The sequence below is a fragment of the Mytilus galloprovincialis genome, chromosome 2 (assembly GCF_965363235.1).
Source record: "Mytilus galloprovincialis chromosome 2, xbMytGall1.hap1.1, whole genome shotgun sequence".
Lineage (NCBI taxonomy): Eukaryota > Metazoa > Mollusca > Bivalvia > Mytilida > Mytilidae > Mytilus > Mytilus galloprovincialis.
The window spans coordinates 88,471,530-88,493,709 of NC_134839.1; the positions used below are offsets into that span (position 1 = coordinate 88,471,530).

At 32.2% G+C, this 22,180-nt stretch overlaps 1 protein-coding gene across 1 annotated transcript in view; it reads left to right on the plus strand.

The window, feature by feature from the left end:
* The window catches only part of LOC143064763 (stimulated by retinoic acid gene 6 protein-like), a 47,513-nt gene that overhangs the window by 20,553 nt on the left and 4,780 nt on the right, over positions 1 to 22,180 (plus strand). Inside the window, exons 7-14 of the mRNA XM_076237840.1 lie at positions 2,931 to 3,071; positions 5,183 to 5,283; positions 7,787 to 7,901; positions 9,420 to 9,558; positions 13,906 to 14,063; positions 14,529 to 14,577; positions 15,543 to 15,656; positions 21,683 to 21,814. Of these exons, the coding sequence (XP_076093955.1) occupies positions 2,931 to 3,071; positions 5,183 to 5,283; positions 7,787 to 7,901; positions 9,420 to 9,558; positions 13,906 to 14,063; positions 14,529 to 14,577; positions 15,543 to 15,656; positions 21,683 to 21,690 (825 nt within the window). The 3' untranslated portion in view covers positions 21,691 to 21,814. The remainder of the gene's footprint in view (positions 1 to 2,930; positions 3,072 to 5,182; positions 5,284 to 7,786; positions 7,902 to 9,419; positions 9,559 to 13,905; positions 14,064 to 14,528; positions 14,578 to 15,542; positions 15,657 to 21,682; positions 21,815 to 22,180) is intronic.

The window sequence follows — 22,180 nt, forward strand, 5'->3', positions numbered from 1 at the left end:
AAAGGCGAGAAAAATATCTGTGTTAACAGTTCATTATTGATAAATGAATTCATTTTTTTTTATAAATTACTACATAAAGAACAAACTATTTTGGATTGCTCTACGATACTTGTGTTGAATTGATATGTCTTAATTATATTATCTCAATACTAAGGTTTATTTTCTTGTACTGTTTTGTTTTTATACTTTGTTTCTAATAAAGCACTAACGTTTTCCTATTTGAAAAGATAGTGGAGCTTATAATTGTTAATTCGTGTGGATTTTTCTCTCACACGCCACTATATTGTTTTTGTGTAAATATTTTAAAAGGTGTTTTTTTTTGTAGTGCATTTTGAAGTGCTTAAGATTTAGACATGTTGAATTCACTCTAACAGTAATAAAACATACTCTGTAAGTGTTATATCTAGACTCGTTTAATTTCCTAAAGATGCAAGTTATCAGTTATCCCTTCCATATAAAAATGATTTCAGCTTTCGACAGTTCAAATGTCTTTTAAGCAGGCGCCTTATTAAAAAATAAGAACTTTTAAAAACTAAAATGTAAAGTCCTGTACAAAGTCAGGAATATGGCAGTTGTAATATTCAGTTCGTTTCCATGTATTTATTTATTTTTTTTTGCGTAAAGTTGTTGTTTAGTGTTTCTTTAGTTCCGTTGTTTTTCATCTATAGTTGATGTACTTCCCTCGGTTTTGTTTTCCTACCCGGATTTGTTTTTGCTTAATCAAATTATACCTATTTTAGAGGGGTATACTACTGCTGCCTTTGATAAGATCTAACAATAGATGAAGTAAGAACAAAAACGGGAGACATATTTCTTTTCATTCTATAGATGGAGGCACAAAACGTGAATGTAATAAGTTTTCATCAGGATTTTTTGATAATTGTGCTAAGATATAATTAATAAGATTCTAATTTTTCGTCCCAAAATATATAACAGAAGTAACAACATCAAAATACATTTGTTATCAAAATAAATGGGCCTACTAGGTATTATTTGATAGACACAAAGACGGATGCGGTAAGTTGGTGTTACTATTATATAAGTCGTTTCGTGATCAAGAAAAGGTAGATAACTCTTGTACTGTATGATATAATGCACATCAAATAAATTTTATCAATAAAGGAACAGGTTAATATAATGTGAACACTTGAGCGCAAAAGTTTACTTGTGATGTCCTCATGACGTCAGAATCGTAAACTGGACAATATCTGACGATAAAGGACAATTTTACACATTTTTGAGGGATAAACTAGATATGACTAAAGACTGAAGCAAAAGAGATATATTTGACAAAACAGATTTTATACCAAAAAATCTTTTTGAGAAAAGCTTTTGCTGATCTTTAAATATTTATAACGAAATCTTCAAATTAGGTTAGTTAGACCGTTTTGCTCCAAATTCAACAAGTCTGGAGGACACTTAATCCAACTATCAGTAACAAAATTCACACTATGCATAATGAAATATTTTTATAGGTCTCAAGATACCAGCATATTCCTTTTGTCTTTAATTGTATTTCTTGTGACATTTCTACTGATTGTGTACTCGCATGGCAGGGATGTTTGCACAGCAAGTGAAGTTCACTAATTTGTATTGTTCTTTTTAAAGTCATTTTCTGTTTCTGACTTTTTTAACATCGGTAAACTATTACCGCCTTATTTTATGAACACCTGAATAGCTTATTTTGAAGATAGATTAAATTTACAAAAACATACAAAAAAATGATATACCTAGGGGGCACTAAAAACATGTGTTTAGTCTATAAGAAAAGACAATACAATACTAGAGAGGAAAAAGGAAGAAATGAAAAATAAGCGGCAACAAAAAAACATCGATCTATATTGATACATGGATGTTTTCTCACTTTCAATTTTGTAGCTGTGTTGTCTGTTCACTGTCTTCTAATCACATATGTCATTTACTGATACTGAGGCATCGGATCTTTTATGTTTATTGTTCACAAAGAAATGATAAATGTAAACATTCATAGACTCCAATATATCTGATTGAAAATGTATTCAAATCGCTAATAACCTTCTCAAATCGGAAAGCACGTTCTTAAATGGCATAATAAAAGGCTCAAACACCAAACGAACTGTGAACAATGCCATAGTCTTGACTTGGTGCAGGCATTTCCATATATAGAACATGATAAATAAATCGGGTTGTATAGCTTAGTTAAACTCTCATCTGCATGACAGTAGAATAAAATTCAATTATATTGACAACGATGTGTGAATGAAACAAACAGACGTAATGCGTTAAAGTTTTTAAAAAATGGATACAGTAGATAATATTGTGTTATAACCAAACAAATATGTTAGCAAAGAAAAGCCAAATGGCATTTAGATAAAGCACACAGACAAAAACGAAAGACGACAATACAAAAAATGACTACAGCACATTGGCGGGATGCATTAGTATTTAGCCACGTCAAAAGGATATTTCTAAAAAAAAACACTAAACAGTTATACAAATTAATTATTTCCAAAGACAAATAAAAGAATTACAACACTGAATCAAGCTGATAAACAACATCAGTACCTACATTTAATACTTCAAGGCCATCATGAATTATCTATAAAGTTGAAACTCAAAATTTATCAGTAATGTCTTGTAATATCGTCCGATGAACTTTTCTCAACCTATTGATAACCACACGTGTACATGTTAATTAATCGTAAAATGTGTAAAATGTCTGAATAATCAGAAAAAGAGTCGAACTATAAACCTATTCAATCTCATTGCTTTACTTCTGCAAAATATTGAAAATTATTTTTTCATGGATTCCCTACTTATGGAAAAGTGTCTAATTGTTTAACTAACACATTGAATTCATTTTACACTATATACACCAATGATTGTTACACTATGATTGTTTCACACAGTCTATAACGGTGTTGATGGCTTTTTTTTTTTTTATCTTTTAGATTAGAAGAATAGATGCTTACTTTATAGTTTATATACCCACATCATTATGTTATGTGATATTGATTGGCTATTTTCTGTACAAGTCAGTTCGTCAAACGTATAAGTTTATTAGACGTCTTAAACAGGATACAGATTATAAGGTAATGAATCTTTCATGAATATTAACTGAGCAAAACCATATATTGTAACAGTATGTAGATCAGTTATTACCATAGATAATATGCAACATCATAGCAGCACCAGCATTTCAAGTAGATTTTTCTCAGTTGAAATGATATTATAGAAGGTTTGTTTCGTAAAAGGATTGACAAATATAGATTTATACTTACACAAGGAAAGTTTAGAACGAATAAGTCTGCCTTTTATTATGTAGGCGTTTTACGGACGTTATTAGAACAAGGGTTGACATAACGGAAGAACTATGTCTATATTTAACAAAAAATTAAAATAACTTAAATACAAAACTCTAAGAAAAATACATAACGGAAAGTCCTTATCAAATGGCAAAATCAAATGCTCAATCGTATCAATCGAATTAGAAAACAACTGCCATATTCCTGACTTGGTACTGCAATTACTTATATAGAAAAAGGTTCCTTGGAGATGATTCTACTACATATAACTGAAGTAAGTCGAATGGTGTCTTACAATTAATTAATTATCAAATTACTGCATACAATATGGTTGAATGTTTTGAAGATATCTGCTTGAAAGTCTGAATGTTTAACTATTGTGCTTGTTCTTTCAGGATAAAATATTTGAGTTATTTGTCATAATAAGGGATGAAGATGTCCTTTAAATGTTTAAATCATAGCACTGTTCATTCTTGAATATAACGATAAATCTGTGTCTTGCAATGCAGTACTGTGTCAATAAAACTCATTTGGTAGCACATCTTAATTTGCACAGCCATATCTGTTAACAAAAATGATTAAGATCTACAACAATAATGAAATTTTCAAAGTTTACAAGTCTATCTTCTTTCTCTCTACTCACAAGGAAGAGGTTATCTACTGTCTCCGCCAAAATCGTTTCCAGGAAAATATCTATCCCATGGCGTTTCCCCCTTTCCTATAGCTTAAATGTTAGGATTGAGACAGTCTCAACCTCAAACATACATATATGTTGTGATGTTATAGTATCGTTTCATTTAAGGGTAAAGGTTTGATACCATTAAAAAGTTTACACCCTCGACAGTTGTTTGCACCTATCCTAAGTCGGAATCTGATGTTCAGCAGAATCAGTTTCTTGATATGGTTAATAAGTGTTTCTCGTTTCTCGTTTTTTTTTATACATCAGACAGTTGGTTTTTGTATGAATGGTTTTACACACGTAATTTTTTGGGGCCCTTTATAGCTTGTTGTTCGGGTTGAGCCAAGGCTCTATGTTGAAGACCGTACTTTGACCTATATTGGTTTACTTTTATAAATTGTGACTTGGATAGAGAGTTGTCATACCACATATTCTTATATCTATTGACAGTTTACACCTTTTTCTTCTCATTTATGATTTTCGAACAGCGGTATTCTTATGTTTCCTTTATTTAGATATTCCCTCATGTACATCATTTGTCAAGTAACCCAACGTTTTGTCTAGTAGAGAGCGTCATCGCCAGATAGCAGGAATTTCATAAATACAGTCATAATTATGAATATTAACATGTGGCATAGTAAGCAAAGTTGGGCATATATTAGCAAATGATTTTATGTTTATATAACAGAAAGTTGATCATCAAAGCATTAATATAAGAGAAAATGAAAACACTAGTTAACTTTTTATTTCTTCTGCTTACCAATGGTAAAATGAAAACGCATGCGTTTATTTAAAGAAAATTTTCCAATATTAGTCTTTTCTGAATGTAAAACGAATTTTTCTAGCTGAGTAACATGAAACAGATGCTGTAGACCTAAAAAAAAAAAAGATGTCTCCTACCATTGATAAATGTTGCCCTCAACGATTATTCGAACAAGTTGGTTATACTCACTGACACATTTCCTATCGAAATATCTCAAATATTGATCTGACATGCATTTAATTAAGCCTCAAAGATGAACATTACATTGTTTTTCGTTTTAAAAAAGGAAACACTTTATGCTTGCAATTGCATGTGTTTGTATGGATAATGATTCTAACAATGCGGGCGTTACGCATATAGCTACTTTTGTGAATCAATTAAAGCTCTTGGAATTTATAATTCCCTTTAAAGAAATTGAAACTTTCATTTCGATGTTTTAACGGTTTTTATTTTCAGAGATCAAAACTATGCGCAAGCCAGCTGCAATATAATTATGTGAAGTGGTTATTGAAGAAACCAGAATGTGACTTTAAAGAAAAAGGCACAGGATTGAAGAGGTATGAGTTTACAGTAGTTTTTTTATAATCCTCGTGAAAAGTAAAATCACAAAAATATTGAAATCCGAGGAAAATTCCAAACGGAAAGTCCCTTATCAAATGGCAAAATCAAACAAAAAACACATTAAACGAATGGACATCAACTGTCATATTCCTGATTTGATACAGGCATTTTAAATGTAGAAAATGGTGAATTGAACATGGTGTTATAGCGCTAAACCTCTCACTTGTATGACAGTTGCATCAAACTCCATTATATTTACAACGATGTGTGAACAAAACAGACATTATAGCTTAAATTGTCACAATATTGGTATAGCAGTCATCATTGTGTTACAATCTCAAAACAAACAAATCTTTAACAAAAAAGCACAAAATCAAATTTTAAAACCACATTTATTGTTTCGCGTGTATGACGTCAGAAGATATAAAAGTCACATAGAAAGAAATGTAAAACAATTTTGTCGTTCAAAGTATCTAAAAATAAAAATTTCACATGAAAAATAGTTAAAAAAAAGTTATGTTTGAACTACTTTTAAGAAACAGACCGAGATTTAAAATTATCCAGAAGTTCTTTAGAATTTTTAAGAATCCACATTTAGTTAATACCACTACGCGAGTAAAACAATTTTGTCGTTCAAAGTTTTTCCAAATTCATAATAGACCAATAACAGTACGCCATATAATAAAACAATAACATAACTGTCGGATCTTTAAAAATACAGAGTCACGTAATATGAACTAAAGAAACACAAAAAGTCGCATATACAAAGCACACCAGCAAAAATGAAAGATAATTATACTAACACATTTCAAAGAATTTTCAAAGCGTTCTACAAGAAAGAATAACCAATGCATGAGAAATCATAACAATGTATCAACGTAGCTAATTTATAAAGAAAGCAAATTGATTTAATCTTCAGAACATATAATATCAAATACAATCTATGTCGTCGGTTAAATCTTTTCTTGTCAATTGGAGAATGTAAAAGTAATCTTTTATTTTACTATGATCCATCAATTTGATTTAAGTTTTTCCAATATGATTGGATGTTTCCTAACACCCCACCTCCAAAACGGATGAAAAATTTGAACTCACAATCTGAATTAAAAGACCAGGCAAATTTAAAATATTGTATTATGCCAAATTAACAAACCCCATCGTACACTCACGGTGTCAGGATCCGTTGCATTGTAGAGAATGAAAGGCCGGTAGAATTTGTAGACAAACAGGTAATAAATTCTGATTCAAACTAATTCTGAGAAGAAAATAGGTATAAAACATTGTATAAACATGAATTGTCACAAAGAAAACCACTCAAATCAGTGACTGTTGGATACATTTTTCTTGATTCAAATATAAGGAATTTGTGATAATAACAAGGCTATAGTTTACTATATCACTTTATGGACTTTCAAATAGTTTTGCCTGTTTCCGTTAATACTGCGCTACCGTAGTTAGGTTTTTTGCCTGTATCAATCAAAGCTACAATGAAATGTATACTTATCAAATGTACAAGGCTTATAATTTGATACGCCAGACGCGCGTTTCGTCTACATAAGACTCATAAGTTACGATCAGATCAAAAGAGTTAGAAAGCCAACAAGTACAAATTTGAAGAGCATTGATGACCCAAAATTCCAAAAAGTTGTGCCAAATACGACTAAGGTAATCCATGCCTGGGATAAGAAAATCCTTAGTATTTCGAATTACACACACTTTTGTAAACAGTAAAATTTATGAAAATGACCATATTGATATTCAAGTCAACACCGAAGTTCTGACTACAAGGCTGCTGATACCATCAATATGGTGTAATTAGGATATGAATCAAGTTACACATGTGATATTGAAAATTGTTTGTAATACAAACCTGTTGCTTTCCGATTAAATCTCCCTAATTATAAATCGGTTTTTTTTACTTGGTTTTGTTAATTTCTTCAAGATTACCAGATCGAGATTCATGCAAATGAAGTTAAAGGTCTTTTGTTCATCTGAAATTATAACCCCAACTTTTATTATTGATGAATGGAATAAGGTAAACATCCAATCACAACACTCAGAATAGTAAAAGCAAAATACTTCAGTCTATTTTTATTTATTGGCTTATATCGTGACAGAGAAAACTATTTACATATGGTACTATTAATATACTCGTTGTATACTTATTTATATTTATTGTTTGTATAAGAAAACTTATGGATAAATTTCTCAGTTTATTTTGGACTAACCAGTATGTATGGCCCTTTTGTATTTTTTGCCTCTCTTCAAACATATAAAAATAATCGGTTTGATTTGTGTTTTTTGACAGATCTCCTGGTTCAGGAGATGATAAATATACAAAAATTGGGGGAAATAGTCATCAAAGGTACCAGGCTGAAAACATTGTTCTTTGTCTTTGATGTGTACAAAATCAAGAAGTTTAAGTTAGTACTGTCAATGTTTTAGTACTGCCAATGTTCTTGTTATGCGTAATTGGTAATCTCTGTATCATTTTTTAAGGTCAATCAAAGCTTACAGTAAAGATATAAAGAACAAAATTGGCCTGTATGGTCCACTACATGCTTCACCTAGAGTAATTGCAACCTTTGTAGCAGCAGGAATTGTGTTATTTCAGGTTATATACATTTTTTCCTGCAATAAGCCTGGAGGTGAAATGATATTGAGATTAACTGTTTCGTCGTAAATAAGCCTAATCATTCCAAATGTTATGCTAGCATCTAAATTGGAGACAGTTTGTACATCTTTTAACAGCAAGGGCGACAGGCGCTGTCTTGTAACTTTTTCAGTTAAAATATAAAAAAAATCGATAGTCAAACGATTCAATAAACTAACTCACCTCTCACACGTACTTCTTATTTCAGTTGTTGTTTCTTGAGTAGCTGTATTTAAGAAAACATTTTCTACCTTAGCTATATATGTCGTATTATTACTCTGTTTTACAAATTATATGAAGTATTTTATTTAATTGTTAAATATGGTGGTCATGTTCTTTAAGTTGAATTTGTAAGTGTGGCTTCTTTTACAACCTTTGGTCCTGAAAGGCAAATTTGTGGCTTGTACGCAACGTAACAGATAAAGTTCGTTAGGTTTTTTGGACCATTTGCTGCTCTTTGTTGTTCGCCTTTGTTTGTATGTCTCCAGAGGAGTCTGAAGTTGGTGGTTTTTGTGATCTTTTGTTCGTAAATTTACAATTGGGCAGCTTATTTTTACTTTACTGATTTTGATTTCTCATTCATGGTGTGTATGGTTTGTATTAACAGAATCATTTTACTAGAACAAGAAATTATGCTCTTTATGATTGAAAGTCATTTAATATTATGGTAAAAAAAAGAATACGCGTATATTGGTATTGGTGTAAAGTATTCCTTTGGATGGGATGTTACTGGTGTAAAATTTAATCAAACGTATTTCACCGATGTTCAATTCTCACGAATCGAGAAAGAAGATACAAACCTAGGTATCAAACTAAAAATGAATAAATAACATGAAATCTAATAGAAATGATACAATGTATGCCAAAAATAAAGCTTGTCATGCAATGCAAGTATCCTTCCTCCCTTGTTTTGTGAATCCACAGTCAATCAAAAAAGGTAAAATAATAAAACAGTGACATGCTCTTGTGTCTAGATTTAAGACCAAGAAAACATAGCCAGTGGTTACAGACAAGCTCTCATCGTATCTGTCAACCACTTCGTGAAGATGTACTTAACTATTTACTAATTTGCAGATTCCAGTTGTTTTTCCCATACCTCTGTTGAAGCAGTTTTTGTTGTAGCGCATGCAACCCTGTTTATAACGTCTGTATATGTTAATATGCACGAGCGTGAAGTTTTGTTCAGTGAAACGACACACGATGGGGAAAAGGGTATATGTAACTGTTGAGAAATTGAAAATTAATCATTGCAAAAATAAAAACAGATTTAAGTTTGAAATTGATATTCATCTAGAATTAAATATCAAGATACAAAATAGACATTTTAGTTTTGGTGGTGTCCTTAATGTCATGTTTACTTGAATTGAGATGCAAGCACTCATTTATTCTATTATGTCAAATTATCGACGCATTACTTATTGTTGATGTTATATATAGATTTGATAAATATTTGAAATATGATTTATGATTTTGTTTCAGGTTGGCATGGAACTGCTCACTTTTTATATTCACTATAACCCTGGACTTCAGTTAACGACATACATCCAAACACAAATCCTCAATACATCTACAAATGCATCAGTACCTGAAGTTAAATTATTCGTTACTGTTGCAGATGGTATATATATATAAATTTATCCATTTAAAGTATCAGTGTATGTAAAGTGCGGATCCTAAAATATCATTTTCACTGTATATGCCAGAAATTTTTGATGTAGAATGATAAATAAACAGACGACTTTTTTTTATTTTTGAAGAAAATGAAGAAAATTAGTTAAAAAGTATATGTTAAGAAACACATAATACTAATAAAACAAAGTAAGAGATGCGAACGGGGTTTTTTTCGCGCCTAAATCCAAATAGCTGTGAAATATATACCAAAATAGGTGAATATTTAGGACATTTCACGAACAGATCGTGCAGGTGTTTTATAACTAACAGGTAAGATGTTGTTGCAGAAAAAATATTCATTTCAACACAATTATTAAAGTTGTATAACGTAGAATAGGTTTTGTCATTCAGTTTCTTCACATTGAACTGAATTCCACTATGATGATTTCTTTATGCGAGTCATGTTTACTGTCGAATAATGATACTATTCTTTCATTTTCACTGTAGAGCGATTCATTAGTATTGTATATGCGGCGCATTTTCACTGTATGATATATTTATTTTTTTATCTATTACAGCGTATTTTTTTAAGCATGTAAAGCAAGACTTTAGTTAGCGTGCTTGCTTTGTTTTTTTTTGTACAATCATTATGATAACACCCAATTTAATTCAAATATAATAATTATATAAATACAGGTTAAACTATGCCGATACATATTATTTAAAGATGTCAATCTTATTTACAAAGTTTGTATAAACAATTATACAAACTAAGCAATCAAGTCAACCAAAGTTTTGCTTTACATGCATTAGGAAATTAGCTGTAAAGTCTTAATTTAGCCGACTTGCTCAAACAATAGATAAAGTAAGAGACGGATTTAATAAAAATTTAACTTACGGAGGAAAGTTTGGTTTTAAAACACTCTAAATAAATTCAATAGAAATAAAATTTATTTCAAATGTATTCTATTTTTAAAATTTCTTATGAATCGTATAGGGATCTTTATCCTTGTTTTTTTTTTATCCATTTCCATATCCTTGTTTTTTTTATCCATTTCCATGACACTTCACCACTAATTACGTACATCTTGATAAAGATTGAATCGTTGGTTTTCCCGTTTAAAAGGTTTTACACTGGAGCCCTTTATAACTTGCTGTTCGGTGTGAGCCAAGACTCCATGTTGAAGACCGTATTTTGACGTATAAAGGTATACTTTTATAAATTGTGACTCGTTTTGAGAGTTGTCTCATTGTCACATATGACATCTTATCTATCTGTGGCTCAACCCGAAACGAGACGGGATAAAAAGGGATAAAAAACACACTTTTTTTTATATATTTATAATGGGCTTAATATGAGTCAGAAAAGAGTAGAATATTGGGTCGCGTTGGGGTATAAGCGTGACGCGGAATTGCCGATTTGTTTTGTAAGCGTGACACGTGATAGTCAAATGATTGTGTCGTGAAAACGAAAAATAAAGTATAGCGGGACACGGAAAATTTAAAAAAATGAGAACTGCATAGTATAAGCGGGATACGGGAATCTGATAAAGCAGTAAGCGGGATCAGGGATCAGACCCCCCCCCCCCAAATGAGACCCCAGAATAAGATATTTTTTTTTATCTTCATCCTATTGTTACAGTCATGCCTTCAATAACAAATGTATCCCATGCATGCATTTTTATAGACGAAATACCTTATGGATATTTGGGGTTCTTTGACATGCTGAATCTAACCTTGTATCCAGTTTGGGGATTTTTACCAAGTTACCGAAATAGCCCACATAGAGGTCCAAAGGGTCTAAGATCATCAAACATGAATTGTAGCATGCATGTTGTGTACAATTACCCAAATGTGCATTGTTTGACCTCTGTGGTAGTATCCACTCGCGGATCTAGAAATTTTTATAAGTAGGTGTCCAATGACTACCTAAGAGGGGGCCCGCTCCAGTGATTCCATATAAAAGTAACCAAATGTTTTCCCAAAAAAGGGGGCAACCCCCTGTCCCCCTAAATCCTCCTCTGGTATCGAGCTGTTCATTACGGATAATTTTTTTTTTGTATCAAGGGTGCTCTACTTCACGTACCAATGCAAACAAAAAAGTTCGCCCACACCTTACATTTCATGTTTTAATGACTGTGGATAATTTATGTCACATACCGTTTCACCTTATACAGTTAAAATCACACAAGCAACAATCGAGTCAAGAACATTTGTTCTACCAAAACTGTCTTTTTCAGAATATGGAAATTGAAGCAGTTGAGGGTACAACTGGGGAAAGTTAATCTTTTATAAGCTTTTCTGTCACCATTGCGTTTCAAGATGCATATTTCTCTGTTCGCAAGTGTATTTATTGCGTGGAAGATAACGTCCTCAAATGTACTCGTCTCTATTTTACACAGACTGCATTTAAACTCCGCAATATCAATCTTTGACTTCAAAAAAATACAGAAATATCTTTTAATTTTTTTTTTAAATCAAGGAAAAACGTAATTTGAAGAATACAATATGACATTTTGAGAAGCGTTTTTGTTACAAGTTTGAAAAGCTATATATTTGATAAAGAATGAATGAGGAGTTTGTATTTCAATTTGAAAATACATTTATCATAAATTCTAAAGTCATCAACTAAGTTTTGTCATTTGTTTCAAGTGCATTTATCACATAATTCTAAAATAAAAATTCCTCGCATCTTCGAAAATTCCACATCAGAAATGACTGCACTAACAGTGATAATTCATCGCATCTATAGTTAAAATGGATCGTTTCAAAAATCTATATGCTATATTATGTTGCTTTTATAACACTTATTTGAACTTTAATGCTATGTTTGTACATAATAAAGACATATCACAATGAAAATATGTAAAAACTTTCCTTCAAATCAATTAATTTGGTATTTTCAAACGGTAAACAAATACAGTTTTCCCATGATCCTTTATTCTACAATAGACATACCCGCATATGACAGTGAAAATGAACTAGCTGGATTCGCACTTTATATATACTGAGTATTATGCAGCATGTCGTATAGAAATATTTTGCAAATACAACTGATTTATCAACCCTCTATATGAATTAATCCATTATTGATCAGATCATCAGCTTAGTTAAATCTACCGCAAATAAAACTTATTCGATAGATTGTTGGTTTGTATTAGATATTCACTCATAAAGACTTTTCAGATCTACTAGTAATTTTGTTTCAAGATATTTCATGATTTTGTGAGCACACTATTATGATAACATTTGGGATAACTGAGTTTGTTTTGTCACTAAAGTAACTATAGTTTTTTTGTTTTCTCTCAACTTGAACATTATCTGTTTGTTTATAAAACTTTCAAGTAGTATTTTTGTTTTTATTAATTTTCACTAGCTATTTGGGGCGCTCAATCGCAATCCCAGTTTTCTTGAAGTAGCTTATCTTGGCGATTGAATCATATTTGAATTTGTAAAATATGGTAAATTGGACGTTATTATTTGCCACCTTTTGTCGAGTGCAAAAAACGTCAAAGTCCTTTCAAGTTACAATCAAGTTGCGTTCGCTAATGCACACCAACAATAGGCTATTTGGATTTTAAGCATCTTATTCATATATACAAATTGCAACCGATAGCAATTCCTATTAACCAGTTCAAAAAAACTGCACCTACAAAAGAGGGACGAAAGATACCAGAGGGACAGTCAAACTCATAAATCGAAAATAAACTGACAACGCCATGGCTAAAAATGAAAAGGACAAACAGACAAACAATAGTACACATTACACTACAAAGAAAACTACATAAAGCCAACATAAAACATTGCATACACATGATCCTGTGACTGTATAGTAAACTTTCAGTGGTCGTTTACCTTCAACACAGAAGTCTCATATATGACAAACAAAGCTTATTAAAAAAGAACGTAGCAAGGAAATGATCGTCCGCAAGGTTTGAGTTCATCAATTGTGACATTTTATAACATTGACAGACGAATAATGTAATTGGTAGTCATGCAAATAAACTCATCATAGATAATACCAGAATTACATTTGTTAGATGCGCATGACGCGGATTTGGTCTACAAAAGACTCATCAGTGACGCTGGAATAAAAAAAAAGATGAAAAGGATAGATAAAGTACGAAGTTGAAGAACCTAACCATCTTAACACTTCCCTTCTGCCAACTTTCGTTCTTTCCCTCTTAGTAAACTTCTTCAACAGTATGAGAATAAAACATAGGAATATATTGCACCTTCGAATCCTATTTCACGAACTCAACGGTTTCAACAGCTACTGTCGTAGATTTCTGACCGTCACAAAAATGTATTCCAGATTTTTATTTATTATATGCTTAACCGTTCTCTTTTTCAGTTGGTTTTTACGTTTCATTATCTGTGTCTAGCATATTCATGGTCGGTTATGTCATTGCAATCTTCATCAGTTATCGTAAAGATCTAGAAAAGATGCAAAGAGGAGACTACACATTCTTGCCATTGAAACTCAGAAAAAGCTTAAATGACAATCTTGTTGTAAGTGTTATAATCTCATTATGAACAATGCTTTGTTGAAATATTTACATGTATAGATTCAGGGTGATTCTGTTATAACTTTTATAGCTTTTCTTTTTTAATCTGTCAAAACTATTGGAATTATTTAATACGAGATTCACTAAACGCTTACATTGAGCAATATCTCGCATTGCAATTGTAAAAAAAGGGATCTTTGTTTTAAAAAAAAGGAAAAGTAAAATAAATTAGAAAGATAATAACATGAGTTCTCTTAATAAAAAAAATACAAGAATATTAAAATAAGCAACAACATAGAATTAAATTTGCTGCAAGAACAGCGAGAAGGGTTCCTCAGTTATATAGAAGCATTGCCTTATATATCATGCTGTTGAATTCTTAATACTAGCCTTTTATAGTTAACAGGGTTGGAAACGTTCTATGGTTTTTATTATTTCAATTAGTTACTTTTCGCTTTTTCATTTTTAGGCATCAAGTTTACGATATTCTGGTGCACAGATTGTATATTTGATATGGTGTAAGTTGGCGTATTATAAGTGAAACATATCCATTGCCCTTAAGCGAAATATATTGATCATTTCTGGAAAGGAAAAATGATATCAATCTTAGCAAGATACTTCATATTCAGCACCAAATACTCAACACTTTTGTAATCCAAAGACAGAATTTAGAGTTCCGAGCCGAATCCGAAACCAGATTCAAATTAAATTATTCTAAATTAAAAGTTCCTTGTAGATATTCCTAAGAGTCTTTGTGGTCTAGCACGTCGTGCATAGTGCAATAGATGACAAACGAGACAATTTTAGTTTTGAAATTATGAATTTCCCCGACCATAGCAGCATTATACCAACTATATTTCCAAACTCATTCAAATCAATTATTTAGTGCAGTCGGTTGCTAGAATAAAACAAGGTTTTTACTGCTTTGAAATAAAATAAGAAGATGTTGTATAACTGCCATTGAGATAATTATCCACAAGCGACAATATGACATAGACGTTAACGACTCAATGTAACCGTCGGATTTTAACAATGAACTATTCATTTACAGCATAGTAAGCTAAGAAAGACCATTTACAGACATATGTAAAACAAGTCAACCGCGAAAATAAACGTCCTGATTAAGGTATAAAAGTAATCCATGAAAAATAAATATGATATACGGCAACAAACGACAACTTCTGAATTTGAAACTTCTGACTTGTACCTGCAAGCTTATAACACTGTTGATTTCCATATTTCTTTTTTAAAACTAATACGTATACGTCTATTTTACGGAATTAGGTATATAATAATGTCGATTGTGTGTTTTTTCTTTACTTAAAAAATACACAGAGAAGTGACATAGCTTAAACATTACTGTCAAGGTACAAATGAATCAATTGAAACTAATGATTGAAAATTTGATTATTGGTAATTGTATAACAGATTATATCAAAAGAATAAGATGATAGAAAATGAATATGATTTTGATTTATTTCAGGCTACCTATTAATAATAGTGATGTTATGGATAGCTTGCTTTATGATTGCCTACATTATAATTTTGCCTCTTGCTGGAAAAGTTTTTCATTTTTTGAGCCAGTTCTTGTTTCTGTGTGAGTACACATTTATATACAGATACTGGTATTTCTTCTTTAATGATAAGTCTGTTCCTATTATCTTTTATACCTATACCGAACCAATTCAAATATTTAAATTACAAACACGTGTTGCTTGATACTCTAACACATCAAACGAATGGATAACAACTGTCATTTATATTACACAAACTGCTTGATAATATAATTCAGTACTGACCATAAAACTCAACAAGTACCTCTTATGCACTAAACGAGGAAAAAATCCTATAAAAACTTTATGGACATGATCACCAGTTGATTCACCGCTAGAATATCTGTTTCACAAATGACGATGGATATGTTTTAAGGAGCACTAGCTGCCAAATTCATATTCACCGATTTGACTCAAGTTCTCTATTTTATTTATAACAATGTAAAACATTTTTTAAAACTATCAAAAGTATAAAATAAACAATTTACATGACATGGTCTCAATTAGATGTAGCTTCTTTTCGTGTGAATTTTAGCCAAGATGCCATCTAATTAACTATCGAGTTGAACTTATATGACCATATAAGCGATGTTAACATAAACATAGGCCACATTTCTTTCTAACGTTGTTGTTTCAACTTGCAAGTGAATAATTCATTATCAATGTTTATTAGCTCAATTTGACAAAATTGAACCATTTTAAAATGATAAAAGCAAATTATTATTTCACTATTTTACTTTCAATAATGATATAACAAAAAAAAATCATACTTTAGATGTTTTTATATATCGCGTAGCTAGTGCCCCTTTAAATAGTCGAATAAGACTCATTACCGGATTCTTATTCAAACGAGCAACACAATATGTAGAGCAGAATCTTCTTATCCTTATGTTGCACCTGGATTTGTGTGCATCAGTCATAAAATTTCTTTGATGTGATTTTTAGAGTTTTGTCTTTTCTGATTGTTATAATGATATAAGTTACAAACTACGCCAATTAGAGCTTAAGAAGTTCGTAATCAGTAAGCTATGTTCGTCAGTCAGCAAATGAATCAATTTTGAAAATAGACATTTTGAAGAAGAAAAAAACAAATGTAATGTTCACTAAATTACTGATTCATTGGTTATTCACTTTTAACGCACTGGTGTATTTAAACTATTTATGTTATAAAAAAGGCAGTAAAATAAGACATAAAGAGTTTTCACCTTCAATGGGTTTGTTTTTTTTTACAAATTGTGACTTGGATGGACAATAATGGAGAGGGTTTTTTTTTTTGGCACTCAAACCACATATTCGTATGTCAATGAACAATCAAAACTTAATATTATAATCGTATTGATCCCTCATAAATAACAGCATGAAGTAATCGGAATGCAAAACTGTTTACATCAAAACTGAATGAGCCAAAAGACAGTCTACACAATGTTGTTCTTTCTATCCTTTTATTTAAAATCACAACTGGCTCCATCATTCATATTTGATGTATTATTTTAATAAATATTGATATGAAATTATGTTATAAGAGAATTCATATAGAGTAATTGTTCGATTTTCCGTCTATAATACGGATATAATCTATATTTAAATCGCAAGGGCTAAGTTCATCAACAAGTTCCTCTGCCAGGCCATGGTTTTGATTCTGTTTAATGATACTGAAGACATAGAAGAATAACAAACCTTCATACAAGAACAAACTAAAACAGTAATAATAGTACGGCGGCTTGGTGAAAAATTGTGCACATCCTGCTACAAGCATGAAATTTGGCATAGACCTTCCACAACTATAACTCTTTGATTTCAGATAGGGAGGCATTTGAAAAAAATGTCTCACTTCCGGTAAAATACAAAATGGCGGACATCATACTTAAATCAGCCAAATATCAAAGGCTAGTATGTGAATAGGTGTTATTATCATGCTACTATCATAATTTTTAGTACAAACCTTTGTTTTTTACTACTTTTGGATATATTTCATAGATAGATGTCTTTAAAAACTCTACTTCCGGTAAAATCCAACATGGCGTACGTTGTACTAAAATATGCTCATTTTTTAGGAAGGGAAATTGAAGTGTGTTTTAACGTAATGCTACTATCTTCACATTATGCAGGAACCTTTCTTTAGTGCTTCTTTTTTTTCCCCGATTTTCCCCATAACAACGACTGCGGCATCCTTTTTACATCCACAATGTACAAACTTCTAACAAAAGGATGAGGCCTCAGAAAGAGTTTTTTTTTAAAAGGAATCTTCTTTGTCCCTTCGCCATCCATTAGCGCCTGGACTGGGTTGCATGAGAGGCAATCTCAAGCTCGTCCCCCTAAACACCCGCCTGAGTTTATTGCATGTTTAACATGCTGGAAAAGACTACACACAGTTCAGGGAACAGCCTAAATTAGCCTTCCCCTTTGTGCGAATAGTTATTTTCTTGCTTCGTTAACCATGTTAGCCCCATCTGATAAGTTTGTGCGATCTTACAGTAAAACCCCGGTGATTTAGGCTGATTAATCACCATTCTTTACGTTAAAGTCACATCTTCAAATGCCATCAATGTCTCCCTCGCAGTCTTTTTTTCTTTTCAAGCAAACAGAGAACCGTATCACAACCGGTAAAGACATGGATAACAATAAGTGTGTGTGATCACTCATTGCCTAGTTCATTTGAAAGGTCATTGATAGATATTAATCCAAAGTGTTTTGCCTTCCCAATCACAATCCATAGTTCGTCTACCCCTATGTCACGGAATAGCGAAACAGTAACGACTGTTCGAATCATGACGCGTTTAAGTTCGTGTTTCACTGCATAAGACACTTGCACAATGATTCTAGTGTCTGCCCTGCCTCTTAATGTGAACTAAGTGCTAAGCTTGAAAGACATCATGTGGTGGATAAGATAGAATATCCTGAGCATTCGTTGCTACAAATACCATATGCAGCCAAGACTTCATCCACTCTTGTTACAGTTTCAAGTTATTTTATTAAGGTAAGGACATAGTACCCAATCAGCATACTTGTAAGGCCGCAAATACATGTTTATTCACAATCGGAGAGTTGAATTTCCACATTTACAAAGACAGTGGTATTGTTTTTTACATTCATAATGTACAACCTCCTGATAAGATGAAGATACCTCACAAAGAGTTGTTCAAAAGGTTCCCATGGATCATATTTGTTCATTCGCCATTCATAAGCGTCTAGTCTAGTTAGCATATGAACCAATTCCAAGATTGTTACTCATTCACACCCGCTCTATGGTATTTTGCACGCTTTACATGCTGAAAAAGACTACACCCAGTCGTGGGAATAGCCCTCATAACATGCATAAGTCTTTCCTCTTCCAAAAACACATTTTGTCTTGCTTTGTTAACCGCATCTGATAAGTTTTTTCGATGTTACAACAAAACAAAATATCGCTTTATCAATGTAATTATCAAATCCATATCTGGTGATGTTGACTGGTCAATCATCATTCTAAATGTTAAAGTCACATATTCATCCATGTCACCAACACAGTTCCTTTTCAAGCAAAAGTGTAAACTCTCAATGCCTAGTGCATTTGAAAGGTCATGGATAGTTATGTATCTAAAGCTTTTCCCACTTCCAAATGCAAATTAAATTTTGTCTGCCCCTTTGTCACGGAATAGCGAAACAGCAATGACATCATTATCGACTGTTCGAGTTATGACTCAGTTAAGTTTGTGATTCACTGCATCAGACACATCCATCTTGATTCTACTGTCAGTCTCTCCATGTAAACATGGTGCTAAACTTGAAACATTAAGTGGTGGATAACACTGAACATCCTGAGCATTTGTTGTTACAACTGCCTTTTCCTCAAAATTTTATTGAGCAAGCTGCTGTGAATGAAAATTAAAAAGTTCTTTCTTTTTGTCGTCATCTCTCAGAAAACTTTGCCAATTTTGAGGAATTTGTTTTGACCCTGGATTCGTCTGTGTATTCCCTTTCCCCTAAATATAGCTCTTGCTTCTCGTAGCAGCCTTCAAACTACCAGTATATGTACGCATCCGAGACTACATCCACTGTTGTTACAGTTTCAAGGTGTTTCCTAACGAGTTTACTGATTGAGTATTATGTCTTTACTTAAATAAAATACCTTGAAACTGTAACAAGAGTAAATGAAGTCTTGAATGAGTATGGTAGTTGTAGCAACAAATGCTCAGGATGTTCAGTGTTATCCACCACGTGATGTATTTCAAGTTTAGCACTAAATTCACATTAAGAGGCTGACACAAGAATCATGGTGCATGTCTGATGCAGTGAAACGCGAACTTAAACGAGTCATGATTCGAACAGTCGTTACTGATGATGCTGTCATTACTGTTTCGGTAATCCGTGACATAGGGGTATACGAAGTATGGATTGTGTTTGGGAAGGCAAAACACTTTGGATTAATATCTAGCAATGGTCTGTCAAATGCACTAGGCAATGCGTGATCACAAACACGTATTGTGATCTTTGCCTTTACCGGTTGTGATACTGTTCTCTGTTTGCTTGAAAAGGAAAAAAGACTGCGTGGGAGACATTGATGGCATTTGAAGATGTGACTTTAACATAAAGAATGATGATTGATCAGCCTAAATCACCGGGGTTTAACTGTAGGATCGCGCAAACTAACATGGTTAACGAAGCAACACATAACTATTTGCACAAAGGGGGAGGTTAATTGAGGCTGTTTCCTCAACTTGGTCTAGTCTTTTTCAGCATGTAAAACGTTCAATTAACTCAAGCGGGTGTTTAGGGGGACGAGCTTTGAATTGGCTCTTAGCCTCTTATGCTAGCCAGTCCAGACGCTAATGGATGGTGAAGGGACAAACAAGGTCCCTTTTAAAAAAACTCTTTCTGAGGCCTCATCCTTTTGTTAGAAGTTTGTACATTGTGGATGTAAAAAGGATGCCGCAGTCGTTGTTATGGGGAAAATCGGGTCTCCTGTGCACTGCCTTGTGTGATGTGGTGGTGACTGAAAATAAACATATATTTTTGTCCAAATAAAAGTAATTTTAAAAATGTTTTAGTAATTTAGTGATTTTATTTTGTTTTAATCAATCTATCCAAAACTCTACATCAAAGATATGGATTGAGGACTTACCTTTGAAAATTTACGCCATATTTTTACCGGAAGTGTCAGCTTTGTATTTAAACACATACAACAGAATAGAATTAGAGGTTTTGGGGATAACTTAAAGCCAAAAGTTTAATGACCAGCACAAAAAACAACATTTTCTTTACATGTTGAAAAAAGTTGAATATTTAAATAATAAATCGATATTTCTATGTCCGCCATTTTTATATATTACCGGAAGTAAGGGTCTAAAAGATATACGTCTTTTACATTGTGTCCATGAGAAGCACTAAAGAAAGGTTCCTGCATAATGTAATGATAGTATCAATACATTAAATCACACTTCAATTACCCGCCCTAAAAAAATAAGCTTATTTTAGTACAATGTCCGCCATGTTGGATTTTACCGGAAGTAGGGTTTTTAAAGACATCTTATCTATATAATATATCCAAAAGTAGTAAAAAAACAAGGTGTGTACTGAATATTATGATAGTAGCATGATAATAACACCTATTCACATACTAGCCTTCGATATTGGGCTGATTTAAGTATGATGTCCGCCATTTTGAATTTAACCGGAAATGAGACATTTTTTTCAAATGCCTTCCTAAGTAATAATTGAGGAAGGTCTATGCCAAATTTCGTGATTGTAGCAGGATGTGCACAATTCGTCTGATATATGCTTGTAGCCGCCGGACTAATGGTGTTTTGATGTTAAGAATATGCAATTTACAATACATTAAAGCAAATTAGCAAAATATTTTGAGACATGGTTATACAAAGGAACAAACAAGGCAATTTAAGGTGCAGCCATTAATCTTGAAAGGGTTAAAATAACAAACAAACCAATCTGAACCAGAGATGCTGCAAAAACAATGAATTATATGATCCAACATGATATCGATTTTTTATTTTTACCATCATTCCTATTGTAAAGATAAGATCAATGAACAAACACAGCATGCCTATTTTTTGTGTCTTTTGTCATTTTTCAGACCGTTGATGATGATAAATTTCGGCTTCCATAAACTGCAACTTTTTTTAACAAGAAAATTCTTCCTACAAGATATTCCTGTTATTAGGCCTAAAGGGATAAAAACTCAGAAAGCTCTTGCTTTGGAAAATTTGTAAGTATTGACATTATAGTTTAAAAACCATTGTAAGTCAACACAACACATGCGTTGATTGGAGTAAAGTTTTGAAATAAAAAAAAATTGATGAGATCCAACGGCAGTTATAAACCCTAAATCAAATGCCAAAAATAGTAGTCAGGAAATGTTATACAATAACCGAAATTATAGAAAACTGTAGATTGAATAATACGATTCACTAATTAATACGGTTGAAACCATAAACTTCCTGTTTCACTTTTTATGCAAACTTTTTTTTAAATCTCAATAAATTAACAATGCTTCAAAACCGTCAACAATTTGAACCGGTTTTCAACCCTTTTCAGATTAGTTTTGCATTTGGATACCGAAACTGTTTGTCAT